Genomic DNA, 12838 nt, shown 5'->3' with positions numbered 1-12838 from the left:
CTTTTATCCAAAGCAACTTACAATTATGACTAAGTACACCTTGAGGGTTAAGGACCTTGCGCAGGGGCACAACAGTGGCAACTTGGCAGTTGTGGCGCTTCCGATTACAGAAACCTTCCAATTACAAGTCAAGTACCTTAATCACTGAGCTACCACTGCTCACTTAATTAGGTTTTCCAACCATTTGACAAGTGTGATAAAAACAACAGTAATTAACTATGTTGCCATTTACAAAGGGCCAAAAGGAATGTGACAAAATGTGCTGTACAGTTTTCCTACTGCCTAGATGTCCAGAAATTGGATGTCCATGAGCCAAATACAAAGCATGAGACCTAAATGGGGTTGGGATAACTATTTGGTAGACCAGGTCCTCATTAATACAAAATCTTGAATGGAGTAGCACTGTTGCTGAGTGAGGGTGCCTGTTTCCCTTTCAGCCAACTCAAAGCAGTTTGTAAGGGATTGGTCTGTCCTTTATGCAGACATCAACACAGCTCAGCCTATAGGCTCTGTCAAAATGGGAGTAAATAGAACAGGCTTATCAATAGCGGTACACACATTGTCGGTGTCGGATACTGAGATAGCAGGCTTAATCACAGAGATCACTCAAACGTGTCAGCCAACGACACAGTATTCCCAAATTTCCGAGCTTCAGCACATGTTAACACTCAAGCAGGAAATACTGCCTGTTCAACGGCAAGGGACTCTCATCAGGGGGGCTTGAAACTACTTCAGGTAAGGGGATACATTTCCACCAGCAGTGTCATGTCCTAATATAAAGGACACCACATTCATTGGCAATGCTGAACTAACAGCTGCTCTAACCACTCTGTCAGGTCTAAGGAAAATATTATGCAGCCAGAGTACTCCTAGTTCAACTCCTAGCACTAACACATCACTACCACAATAGGACCAATTTGAAAAGGGCAACAGTCTCCAACATAAGAGACATAGCAGGACCCATATCATGTAAACCTGTAATGGGCTGTTTGTCTTAATCTGCTTTGAAAAGAGAAAGACTTATCTGTAGATGCAGTGCTCACAGTACTTTTGTTACAGCGTTTGTTAGATATAATGTTTCCATGCTCATGGCAGTAGAAGCACTCACGTGTTTGCACAGAAACAGCTGGAATGGGGGCATCAGATTTCGGGGAGCTCACAGGAGTCTTTGAGCAAGTTGCATGACTGGGAGCTTCAGTATGGGGAACGTGCATTAAAAACAGTTTTGTGAGTCAGCACAAATTCATCAGGAAGTGTTTTTGTTCATTTAAATACCTTACAGTGTTCTCAGGAAGACAATTCTTGAATTCTTCAACCAGTAAGAGCTCTTCAAATTGGTCAAATGTGGTAATGTTACAAGCAGCACACCACTTCTTAAATAAAATTTCCCTGGCAAATTCCACAAATGTCTGATTTGTATACAGGGTAGAGGCCTCTGTAGACTTCAAAGGCTCCTGGTTAGGCTTTGGTGGGCCTCAGGGTAAGCCATATGACCTCTCCACCAGGCTCAGGACCATATAGAAAAACAATCTTCTTCAGAACAAGGTTAAGAGAGTCTTCTCTTGCTGGTAACGTGGTGGTAACAGGTTCCAACTTGTGTGGGTGTTGAATATCAGTTTGAATATGTTGGCTAATGTATGGGTTGGATGTAAAGGTGGTGAATGCAAACACTAGTGTGCAAAAAGGATGGGGTGAATACAGAATCACTTCAGACAAATGTATAAAAATGTTGGTTATTTGTTTGATTGTTAGACATTCTCCGGAGGGTGCCTCAATAATGTTTGTTAATGTTAACTTGCAATGAAGGATGGGATCAGGTATTCAGGTCTGCATCTTTATTTTCTATTTGAATGTTTAACTTTAAAACTAGCTGACTGGGGATTTATAAGTGAAAGTGAAGATGAACAACCACTTAGATCATCTGCAAGATTAGCACAAAAATATCAAGTTAGAGAGTGTCCACTATTATATAAAGGACACAAACGCACTAATGTGCCATGGTCATTTATGGATTTAAAAGGACTGATTGAACAACTGCCAAACATAAATAGTTGAGGTCAAAGATGGATTACAGTATTTGAAGAAAACACAACAGGGCATCAATTGGACACTGGAGATATAAAAGATATCTTGTCACAGACAGTTGTAAAAGGAAGGATGGGAAATATTTTCTCAATGGCATAAATAGAGAACCACATCAAGAATGGATGGGATGAAACTCTATTCGACCCACACAGAAACAAGACGTGGGATGTATCAGATAAGAATTCCCATCAAAGATGGATCCCAGTCAGCTAGAAAACATGGAACTGAAGCCAGGAACATGTGTCAATGAGAACATCAACACCCTTCAATGAAAGTGGCTGGAGGAAACAGGGTCATCAAGGAATCAAACTGAAACCAGTCAAAGACTCTTTCAAATGATGTTCAAGAAACGCCTGCCTCAAGAAGTGCAAGATGCATTGGAAGAAGTTGTAGGTTTAACTGAAAAAGAAAAGAAAAAGAGGATGGAACAAATAGTTGCTATTATAACTGCTGTAATAGTTAAGCAAAAAATTGAGACCCCAGTAGTGCGCCATCCAAGTGACACCATCGCAACAAGTCCTAACACAAACAATACTCCACAGAATATAAAAGCAGTGCCAACTACAACTGCTATAATGGCTCAAATGTAATGTTTGTGTGAATAGTGGAGGAAAAGGATGAGGTAGAATACAAGGAGGAATGCAAAGGCCTGTGAACATGTCACCTAATTGTGTTTACCAGCATAGGATGGATATCAATAAATTCACCAGTAATAGATTTTTATGACTACAGCTGGCGAGCAGTCATCCGGACTCCAACCTACATTGACAACACAGTAAGGGTGGATGCTGTACTGCCTCCAAGGCGATGAAAATAGACCAATTTAAGGAGTTGGTATTTTTGGAGAAATTCGAGGCTTGTGTCCCAGAAAGGTTTGTAGTTAATCTAAATGAACAAATGGTTATGTCCATTGTTGACACTGCTGTTCTGGCAGACTAACTTCTGCTCAAGCACAACCTAGCTTTTCATGCTGATAAAGCTGCCAAACCGTCATCTTTCTTGATTCTTCTGGACTTTTCCTCTCTGTCCTCTCCAGCCTTGGTGTGACTGGCTCTGCATGGAAATGGCTTCAGTCCAATCTGGAGGGACGGTCCTATCAGGTAACATGGAGAGGATCCCCATGCAATCCATGTAGACTCTCCACCAGTGTCCCCCAAGGCTCAGTATTAGGCCCACTTCACTTCTCTTTGTATACTTGTTGTCTTGGTGACATATCATCTTTTCATTGCTTCTCCTACCACTGCTATGCCGATGACACCCAATTATATCTTTCTATACCACCCTCCAACCTGCAGCTCTCCTGACATATCTTAGCATGCTTGACTGACATTGCGACATGGATGCTCACCACTTGAAGCTCAACCCCAGTAAAACCAAGCTAACTTGTGTACATCCCAGCAACTCTCAGATCATACCATGACCTCAGAATTTCCTTCGAGAACTCCCTGGTATCACCATCTGAAGCTGCTAGTAGCCTGGTCATAACTTTGCACAAGTTTTCATTCTCAACTCATGCTCCAAATCTGACACAGTCTTGCAGATTTCTCCTTTGTAACATATGAAGGATTTGGCCCTTTCTCTTGCAGGAAGCTGCCCAGGTACTTGTGTAGTCTCTTGTAGTCACTTCTAGGTTTTGGTACCTACCTTGATGATGCTGTGATGTATACATGTACATGGAGAGACCACATATGCACTTTGGATGAAGTGTTCTCATGGTTTCAGGGAGTCAGGTTGACTCTGAAGCTGGCCAAGTGTGAGGTGGTCATGTCACAGTGCTGTGGTAAAGGTACCTTTCCCCCTGTGGAAGTGAAAGACTTTGGGTAAAAGCATCAGCTAATACAAAACAAGGTGAAAAAAGATCCAACACCACACAATCAATCTCAACAAATAAAGACAAATTAATGCAAACTCTGTGGTGTCAGGTGAAAACAAACGAATACAAAATGAAGGGGAAAATAAAAAACAAATAAAAGGTACTTATGTGCACACAAAACAGCAGCGCCACAGGAGAAATAAAGGCAGTGAACTCAGAAAGAGCCATGCAGTGTTGTGTAAAGCCAGGCCTACATTTACATTTTACATTTACATTTACATACATGCCAGGGTACAATGTGTAGATTCCTCAACAACGAGATGCAGCTATTCAGTTTCTACAGCACAAAGACAAGCTACATTATAAAGACAACTACACTATAAAATAAATCAAAGTAGACATGGATTTAACACCAAGAACTCACACTATGAACAGAAAAAACATAAGGATCCATTACAATTCTTTGGTAAACAAATCACAAAAAGGCATGGTGTGTCATCCAGCCATAACAAACTTGTATTGAGACATGTATTGTTCACACATTGATGTATTATTATTTTTTACTGATTGACATTGATTGGTGTAGTATGAATCTCAACTAAAAAAATAACATTATTAGAACGTTCCCCTAACATTCCATTTTGTTGTAGGAATGTTGATTTGCAGTATTCTCTGAAAGTGAAAATGTCCAGTTTTCTTGACATTCCCAGAACGTTTCCTCAATGCCATAGTGGAATGTTTTGAGAATATCTATAATTCCATATTTCTTAATGTCCTTTAAACATCTGTGGTATGTTAATAGCATGTTCCCTAAAATGACCTCACAACCTTAGAAAATGAAACAGTTGCTATCAATACCTTTATTCCCTTTACCCAAGATACATTTAAATTTACATTTACAGCATTTAGCAGATGCTCTTATACAGAACGACTTACAAAAGTGCTTTGTCATTTACTATAGAAGTACAGGGATCAATGCTGATACCTAGAAGTACAAAATGCAGAAGCTCTATCTTAGAAAATGATAAGTGCAATAAACAATAAGTACTAGAGTTTGTTAGTCAATGTTTGTTAGTGTAATAAAGATACCATGGCTACAGGCCCTGTGGCTCAAAGGTTTTACATTTTTAAGAAGGTGGAGTGTTGAAACATACCAGATTTACAGTCGAGGCATTTTATTCTGTACTTTTAGAAGATTACAACTTGCCAACACACTAAATATGGATTCATCATTCTCCATTATAGAATGCTCCATTATAGAATAGTTTTGAAATGCCTGCTATTCTCAATCCAATCAAATTCTGATGGATAAGATCAATTTGTTTCACTTGAAAATACATCACATTAAAGAAATAGAATATGTTGTTTCGCAATTCACATTGACTTCAAAGTTCAAGTAATTAAGTATTTGTCTTGAGACATATTACATAATATACAATGAGCTAAGATGTAACTTTCCCATGATCCCCTGTGTGGAACATACTGTAAGGCAACGTACATTTGATCCCCTTTGCGGAGCATACTTTATGGTGACGGCATAAAATGGTCATAGAATGCATCATAGATAATACCTTTTGAGTACAATTTTCTGTGTAAAGGGCAAGCTGTCTTAGCTCAGTGTCTTTCCTATAGTTAATAACATACAGGCCACCTGGCTTCCTGGCAAAAGGGTCTGGTATGAATGGCCTCAAAGCAAGAAGCTGGGAACTGAACTCCCTTATTTGGAGCTGCCTTAACTTAGTTTGTTAGCTAGTTAGCAAACTAAGTTAACATTAGCTAATGGTTATCCAACACTAGCACAAACCTTGGTTTCACTAGCATTACTAGTTTATTGGTAAAAGAAATGAAGAAGTACCACAAAATACACATTTTGGCTAGATATCTAGGTAGCAAGCCATCTAAGCAAGATACTTACCAATGTGTAGTTTTTCCACCAAAGCTCTCTGAAATGGATTTTGGAGATCTTATTTAATTTGGGGGCAACTGAAATACCGTGTCATTTAGTAACTGTGTTCATAATTCTCAATATAATCAGATGTCTCTACTCCAACACTGACTGGTACTTATAAATAATCTCAGATGTCTCCACTCCACCTCTGACTGACTCTGTTTGGGGCAATAAATGAAGCGCCTTGTAGGCATCAGACTGAAGGACTAAATTTGATTTGATTGTTTGGCTAAATTTAAGTGTCTATGTGCAGATCTAGTGTCAGCAACGGCCCAATATATTTTATATATTACATGCTATTTTGCATTGTTAGCACAATCATACTTAAAATAAGTAGTAATTGATTGTTTAAAAAAAAAATAATTCCACCAGCCAGGGGGTGGCAGCCTTGTGCCATCTATGGGCCAGTTGCCACTGGACTATCTGTAATATATTCCCATGTATACTGCTCAGAGTAAATGAACATCAATCTGTCAGCATTGTGTCTCTCTCCTCGTACCGTGTGCATGCAGGCAGCAGTGAGTTACTATGGTTACAGGGAACAGCAGCAATGACTGTGTGGGGTGGTTCTAAAATCTCATAATTTAACATAATCAACATTATATTTGTTTAGCAGGCAAATTGGGAAAGTCTGTAAATTTACCTAGAATCTCTTCTTGTTTATTTTGTTATGAAAACTCATATATAAAAGATACATATATACAGCAACATGTATAAAAGATAAAGCATGCAGGAGGGAGCTTGTGTCTTTTTCAATGTCATTGGGTATTTAATATCATAATCAATTATATATTACAGTGCTTGATGTGTTAGTTCTAAATAAAGCACCTTGTCTGTATGGGGAAATTCCCTCTTATCTTATTTATTTGACAAGTTTATCCAAAGTGACTTACAGTTATGACTGAATACATCTAAAGCCACTGAGGGTTAAGGGTCTTTCTCAGGGGGCCCAACAGTGGTAACATGGCAATGGTGGGACTTGAACCAGCAACCTTCCAATTACAAGTCATGTACCATAACCACTGAGCTACCACTGCCCTATTGGTAACATGGTGCCTTATTACCTCCTCACTCATCACCTGCCCCCTTACTGACAAATTAGTTACACACCATTATGTGGAATTAATGATTCTGTGAAAAGGGGAAACAGTTGCAGGCTCACAACCAAGCTGTCAGGTGAACAAAGGCTAATTCAGTCCCTCATGACCTTATGGACTCACGCAATAGACACAGTAGAGATGATCAAACAAGTTGTCCTTCATTCCTTATTCCTTTATATATATATATATATATAATCTTAAACTTGAAAGTTTTAAATAGATTGTTTGAACAATCATAAATGGAGCTGATATACTATAAATAGTGATGATGTAGTCCCTGAGCTAAGCCTACTAGTAATAAAGGTAAGGATTGAAACTTTATTTTCATGACTTTACTATGAGTGTACACATGTGTGCTAAAAGGCTCTTGCTCTTAACCCAACACTTGGATGATAGCAGGAAGTGAGAGTAGGATGACTGATGTAACAGAGAGGAACAGCTGAGTGCCACTGTTACTGGCATTGGTGACGGTCAAAGCAGATGTAGTGTAGTCAAAACTAAACTAGTATTAATTAAAAAAAATTTTATAACAAAAATCTAAAAATTATATATCAAATGTAACTACAGGGGGCAATATGGGTATAAGAAGGCAAAGAGGGTATAGGCATTAGTGTAGGAATATTGGTGAAGTGAACAAAGAAAGGTAGCAGCAATAGGATTACAAATGCTGCAGTTACAATTATAAAACATAGACAATGACACAGCTACTCGCATTGAGTAAGATACCCTGGCCTTCTCTTAAACTTTGCCACACAGCTTTTAACGCTCAGAGATTGCCTCCAGTGCCAAAATTCTGCATTTTGATTGGTCATCAAATCTGGTAGACATAGAGCTTTCAATGATAATTGACACTTCAACCAACCTATGAAAGAGATGGAAGGAAAAAAAAGACAGAGAGAACACACCAGAAACGATACATCAAGCCTGAACAAGTTGGTGGCAGAAAGCAGGTTACTGCAGGTCACATTAATGTCTGCGTTAGTTCCACTGGACATGTACATGACAAAGCCTGGTTGGTTGCTGGTGATCACCTGGTTGATCCAGTTCTGGTACTGAGACACTCTGGTGTACACACCAGGGTAATTTGCCTGAGCACATCCAGTACCAAAGCTCACAATCCCAGCCTGGATCCAAATAGAACCTTGTTTGAGGATTATTGGACCTCCAGAATCACCCTGTGTAGTGCAGAGAGATTTTCATGTTCTCCAAAATGAACACATTGTTAAACAGAAAAAGTACTAAAATCAAGCAGAATATGGTAAAATTACCTGACAGGAATCTTTCCCTCCTGTTAAAGCTCCAGCACAAATCATGTTTCCTGTGATTCCTCCACCATATAAGCAGAAACATTGCCTGTTTCCAATAATTGGGACTTGCACTTCCTGTAGGTACCCAGGAGATGGAAGACTTACTGTAACACATTAAACATTAAATTGTATATCATGAAAATTGGTAGCAGTGGTTTATTCCATGTGCTCTCATTACTAATACTAGAAACCCAATTTTTTTTAAGGATTTTAGAATAAAATAAAATAAAACTCAAGTAGTCTTGTCTTGCTTTTTATTACAGTCCTTCCCAATCAGACTCCTGAAGCCTCTCACAGAGGTTAGACTGTCTACCCAGTTGGCACTAATCATAAAACACTTCATCCAGCAAATCTTCATATACCAAAAGTACTAACTATAAACTATAACTATAAAGCTGGCAAATGTAGAATAAAATTGTTTTACATAATTTAGCTCTTGGTAGAGCAGGTTCAAGTTAAACAAAGAGCTCAGGGTCAAAGCCCAGGGTGCACACACAGTATCATACTGATAAAATATATGTAAGTCACTCTGGATAAGAGTGTATGCTGATGTAATGTAATATAATATAAATATTAGGCTCAGTTGTTATATTTCATATTTATGGCTTGTCATGGGCAAAGAAAGTGAGGGAGGCTCCTTTTCATTGTTCATCTCATAATGTCCTATTAGTGAACTTCCATAACAGACAGGACTGTATGTGGATATAAGATTTAGGATCAGTCCATCAGTGTCTGTTCATCAGGATGTAACTGATGCACCTATACTGATCCCACATCAGTACTCTCAGTTTGATGAATTTGATAGTGTAAACATGGAGCTTAATCAGACACCCATTACTGTTTCTCACCTCCAGAGGCGATGTTCCCCCAGCCAGTGACCCAGGACAGGGTTCCATTGAAGAAGGTGCTACCAGAGGCAGCCAGACAGATAGGAGTGATGTAGGGGGTGAAGGTCACTGTGGAAGACAGCTGAAGCAGGGCCAGGTCATTGTTCAGAGTATTTGCATCATAGTTGGGGTTTATGGTGACACTTGTGACAGATCTGGACACCTGATTCATGTTGGTTATGTTGGTTCTATGTTTGGTGAGTTTATGTTATGTATGTTTCATTGTCACGTTAATGTTTGTTTAATTGTTTATTGTGTTGTGAAATGCACTGCATAATGTGTGTCTTACTTGGTATTTGCAAAGCAGTGTGCTGCTGTCAGAACCCAGCCACTGTTGATGAGGGATCCATCGCAGAAATGGAAATTATAGGCATGATGAATGCTGACTTGCCAAGGCCAAGAACCTGCAGCAGCATTCTGTCCTCCCACTATCTTGTTGTTCAAAGGAGCCACACCACACACTGAGGTGCCTTTGGTTTAACTTAAAGCTACAAGAAGCAATTCAATTAATATTTTGCTAAATAAATCTTGATAGCTTTTCAGTAACATTCAAAACTGTTATAAAAAACTAGCATTTGACAAACTGATATGTAAGGTCACTAAAACCTTTTTCCATTTATGCAATATTGTGTAATTGAGGCATATACTTTCCTCACCAGATGCAGAAAAATTGTTCCACACTTTTATCTCATCAAGATTGGATTATCATAATTACTGCTCCACAGTATCTGAGTGAACTCATTGTGTACTATAACCCCATTCGACTGCTACTTTCTCAAAATGCAGGGTTTCTCTTAATCCCTAAAATAAGAAAGATTACAACCGGGGATAAAGCCATCTCTTATTGAACCCTCAATTATGAAATGGCCTTCCAGCTTTAATCCAAGACTCAGACTCACTCCCAGTTTAAATCTAGGCTAAAACCTACTTATTTGCTCAAGCTTTAAGTTGCACATAAAGGTGCAGAGCCTCTGGCCACTGGTCATAGAGTTTTCTGGTAACCTGTGATGTTTATGCTGTCATCCAGCCACTTTATACCTTCAGTCAAGTTTGTGACAATAAGATGGACTGCCCAAAGGGGGGTGGGAGATAAAGGATGGAGGGCGGGGAATGGAAGATGGAGGATGGATTCCCTCTTGAGTCTTGGTCCTCCCAAGGCTCCCTCCTTAATCCATTCAGGGACTTTTTCCTTGTGCCTGTTGCCTTCTGCTTGCTCATTAGGGATCTGGACCCAATCATGTGTAAAGCTGCTTTTTGAGAGGGTTTGTTGTAAAAATGGCTGAATATATACATTTGATGGCTTGAAGCAGAAAAGGCAGAAAAACTATTATACAACTATGTGTTTCTCCCTCTCTATTTCTTTTTCTTTCATGCCTTGTGCAGTCCCAACTCACTGGTAGGTGTCCCTAGAATTTATCCTTCCTGAAGTAGAGAATGTTTCTAAATCAAGTCTTGGCACCCAAACCAGCTGCCACACTGACTGTGCTCATTCCACAAACATGCTATGCAAAGCAGATGCTCTTATCCAGAGCACAAAAGTCCTATGTCATTTACTCAATAATGTATCTTAACCAGTACAGTAGTTCAGAGTTCAAGATATCATTGAACTAGCATACTGTTGAAATACAAGCTCTCTCAGACAGAAATAAGTGCAATATCAAACAATGCCCTACATTAATTACTAGCGTTTCAGTTACTCAACATAGGTGCCAAAATAATGGTCATTTCCATATTCCACAAATGGATGGGTCTTCAATCTGCGTTTGAAGACTGCAAGTAACTCTGCTGTCCGGACAGCCAGAGAAAGTTCATTCCACCATCTCGGAGCCAGGAAAGAGAAGTCTGTATGCTTGTTTTCCAACTTGAAGCGTGGTGTTTCAAGTCGGGCTGTAATTTAGATTTAATAAGACCACTGCCAAATTGCCACTGTTGGGTGCCTGAGCAAGGCATTAACCCTCAATTGCTCAAGTTGTAGTCAGTCATAATTGTAAGTCGCTTTGGATATAAGCATCAGATAAATGCTATAAAATAAATGAAATAAATGAAGGTGAAGAAATAAAAAGATGTGCATGTGTTTTCAAATGCATACACTTAAGACTTAAATAAAAACAGGGTTCCTCATTTAGACCCAATGAAAAATCCACTTTTTGCTTTAATGCAGCTCAGATACACCTGTACCAGGTAGTTAGCATTCTTAATGGAATGCAGGGGGTGGGGTAGAACACAAATGTGGGCCGTCCTGTGGGTTATGAGAACTTGGATACGATGCCACACAGTCATGAGTAATGGAAAACATTCCCATACATACCATTAGCTGTTGACATCAGCTACCCCACCCTCCTTCCTGTTCACTCTACCCTGTGCTCTCCACCCTACTTCTTGTGCCATCCACCCTCTACAATTATTTTTGCAAAACAAAACGCAGAAGGAGGTGGCATCAAAGCCATATAGTAAGTGATAATACATACATGGACGTCAAACCAAATGTATTAAAAATGCCAGCGTGTGTCTTGGTGTAACTTTAATAGAACTTCCAACAAAGCTTTGGTAGAGAATAACAGAATAATTAGTCATGAAACTGTGGCCAATGAGATTAAAATAATAATATTATGTAGGGACCCTAAAAAAAGGGAACCCCATATTGTTTATTTATGTTTATTATTGTTGTACTGAGTATTAAATACTTTACTTCTCATAACTCTTTTCGAGTTTCGCGCCAGTTTTCTTGCTGGCACGGCCAATCTCTCACCGTTTGGGGTAACTACTAACCTGTGAATCATTCGGGTCACTAAGCACGAGGGGTTTAAAAGGATTTATTACTATCAACATAGCTGAAAGAGGCACCGCACTAATGTACATTGATCTAACACGAAATTTCTGAGATGTGCTCTCCCTAAATTATTTCATTAGGGTGCCTTTAGGGAGGAGTTACAATTATATTTATTTTTCATCACAAAGATAAATGTGTCTTGACCTCATCAATTTATGAAATAGACTATAGTAGAGTAAGGTCCCTTTAATGTTTTACTGATTCATTTTTTATTTTTAGGAAATGTACATCTTTTTAGGAAATTTTTTTTTTTCAACATATTTTCAATGATGCTCTTACATACAGCATGTCTACTTTAAATGGTTCCTATTTGATAAGTGAACAAACTGACAGTCAAAATGACCAGTGCACTCTGTTCTGTCATACTCAGGCATTATATTTCTACATGTGGATTTGACAACATTAGACGTGTTGCTGAGAATAACACCACTTGAGATCCACTTTGGTTCAATGAGCAGGTAAATAAACATTCAAAAGTGTAGTGATGTTTATAAACTTACCTTTGGGTAGGAAGCTGAGTAGAAACCCCACACTGAGTGTTTTGAACATCACCATCATTTTGACTGAAGTTACACTATCCCTTACATCACTGACTCCTGCCAACACCTCTTGCTCTCACATCTTTGCATACCTCAGTTCCAACCTGTTATACACAGATGTTTTTATTAGTTATGTTTTCCTGTTGTAGCATATTAGATACACATTCAGTGTGGTGGTGCTGGAGACACTGCTCCTAATCTGGACTGACTGGGGTCTCCCAGTCAGGATGCCCAGGATCAAATTACAGAGGGAGGTGTTCAGACCCAGCATCGTGTTTGTCATTTAGTCAATTCACACTGAGTTCAAATTTTCTAAACAGTTAAGACTT

General features: G+C 39.1%; 1 protein-coding gene across 1 annotated transcript; it reads right to left on the bottom strand.

Annotated features, from left to right (window-relative positions):
* Nucleotides 1–7799: 7799 nt before the first annotated feature.
* Nucleotides 7800–12528, bottom strand: LOC113568257 (trypsin-like). The gene is made up of 6 exons (XM_035524471.1): nt 12471–12528; nt 9430–9610; nt 9102–9328; nt 8215–8357; nt 7852–8121; nt 7800–7808 (listed from the first exon to the last, which is right to left on the bottom strand). The coding sequence occupies exons 1-6, from the start codon at nt 12526–12528 to the stop codon at nt 7800–7802; spliced, it is 888 nt and encodes a 295-aa protein (XP_035380364.1).
* Nucleotides 12529–12838: the final 310 nt, after the last annotated feature.

This window comes from Electrophorus electricus, chromosome 3, assembly GCF_041902795.1.
Source record: "Electrophorus electricus isolate QZ-2024a chromosome 3, ASM4190279v1, whole genome shotgun sequence".
Classification (NCBI taxonomy): domain Eukaryota; kingdom Metazoa; phylum Chordata; class Actinopteri; order Gymnotiformes; family Gymnotidae; genus Electrophorus; species Electrophorus electricus.
The sequence above is the reverse complement of the archived record's forward strand: the minus strand, read 5'-3'. Positions and strand labels throughout refer to the sequence as shown.

Bases quoted from the DNA above. Each gene is read 5' to 3' on its own strand.
- LOC113568257 (XM_035524471.1), bottom strand. From the start codon at position 12,528: ATGATGGTGATGTTCAAAACACTCAGTGTGGGGTTTCTACTCAGCTTC. The intron at 9,611-12,470 runs GTAAGTTTATAA...GTTAAACCAAAG, and splicing joins ACTCAGCTTCCTACCCAAAG to GCACCTCAGTGTGTGGTGTG. The intron at 8,122-8,214 runs GTAATTTTACCA...TGCACTACACAG, and splicing joins GAGGGAAAGATTCCTGTCAG to GGTGATTCTGGAGGTCCAAT.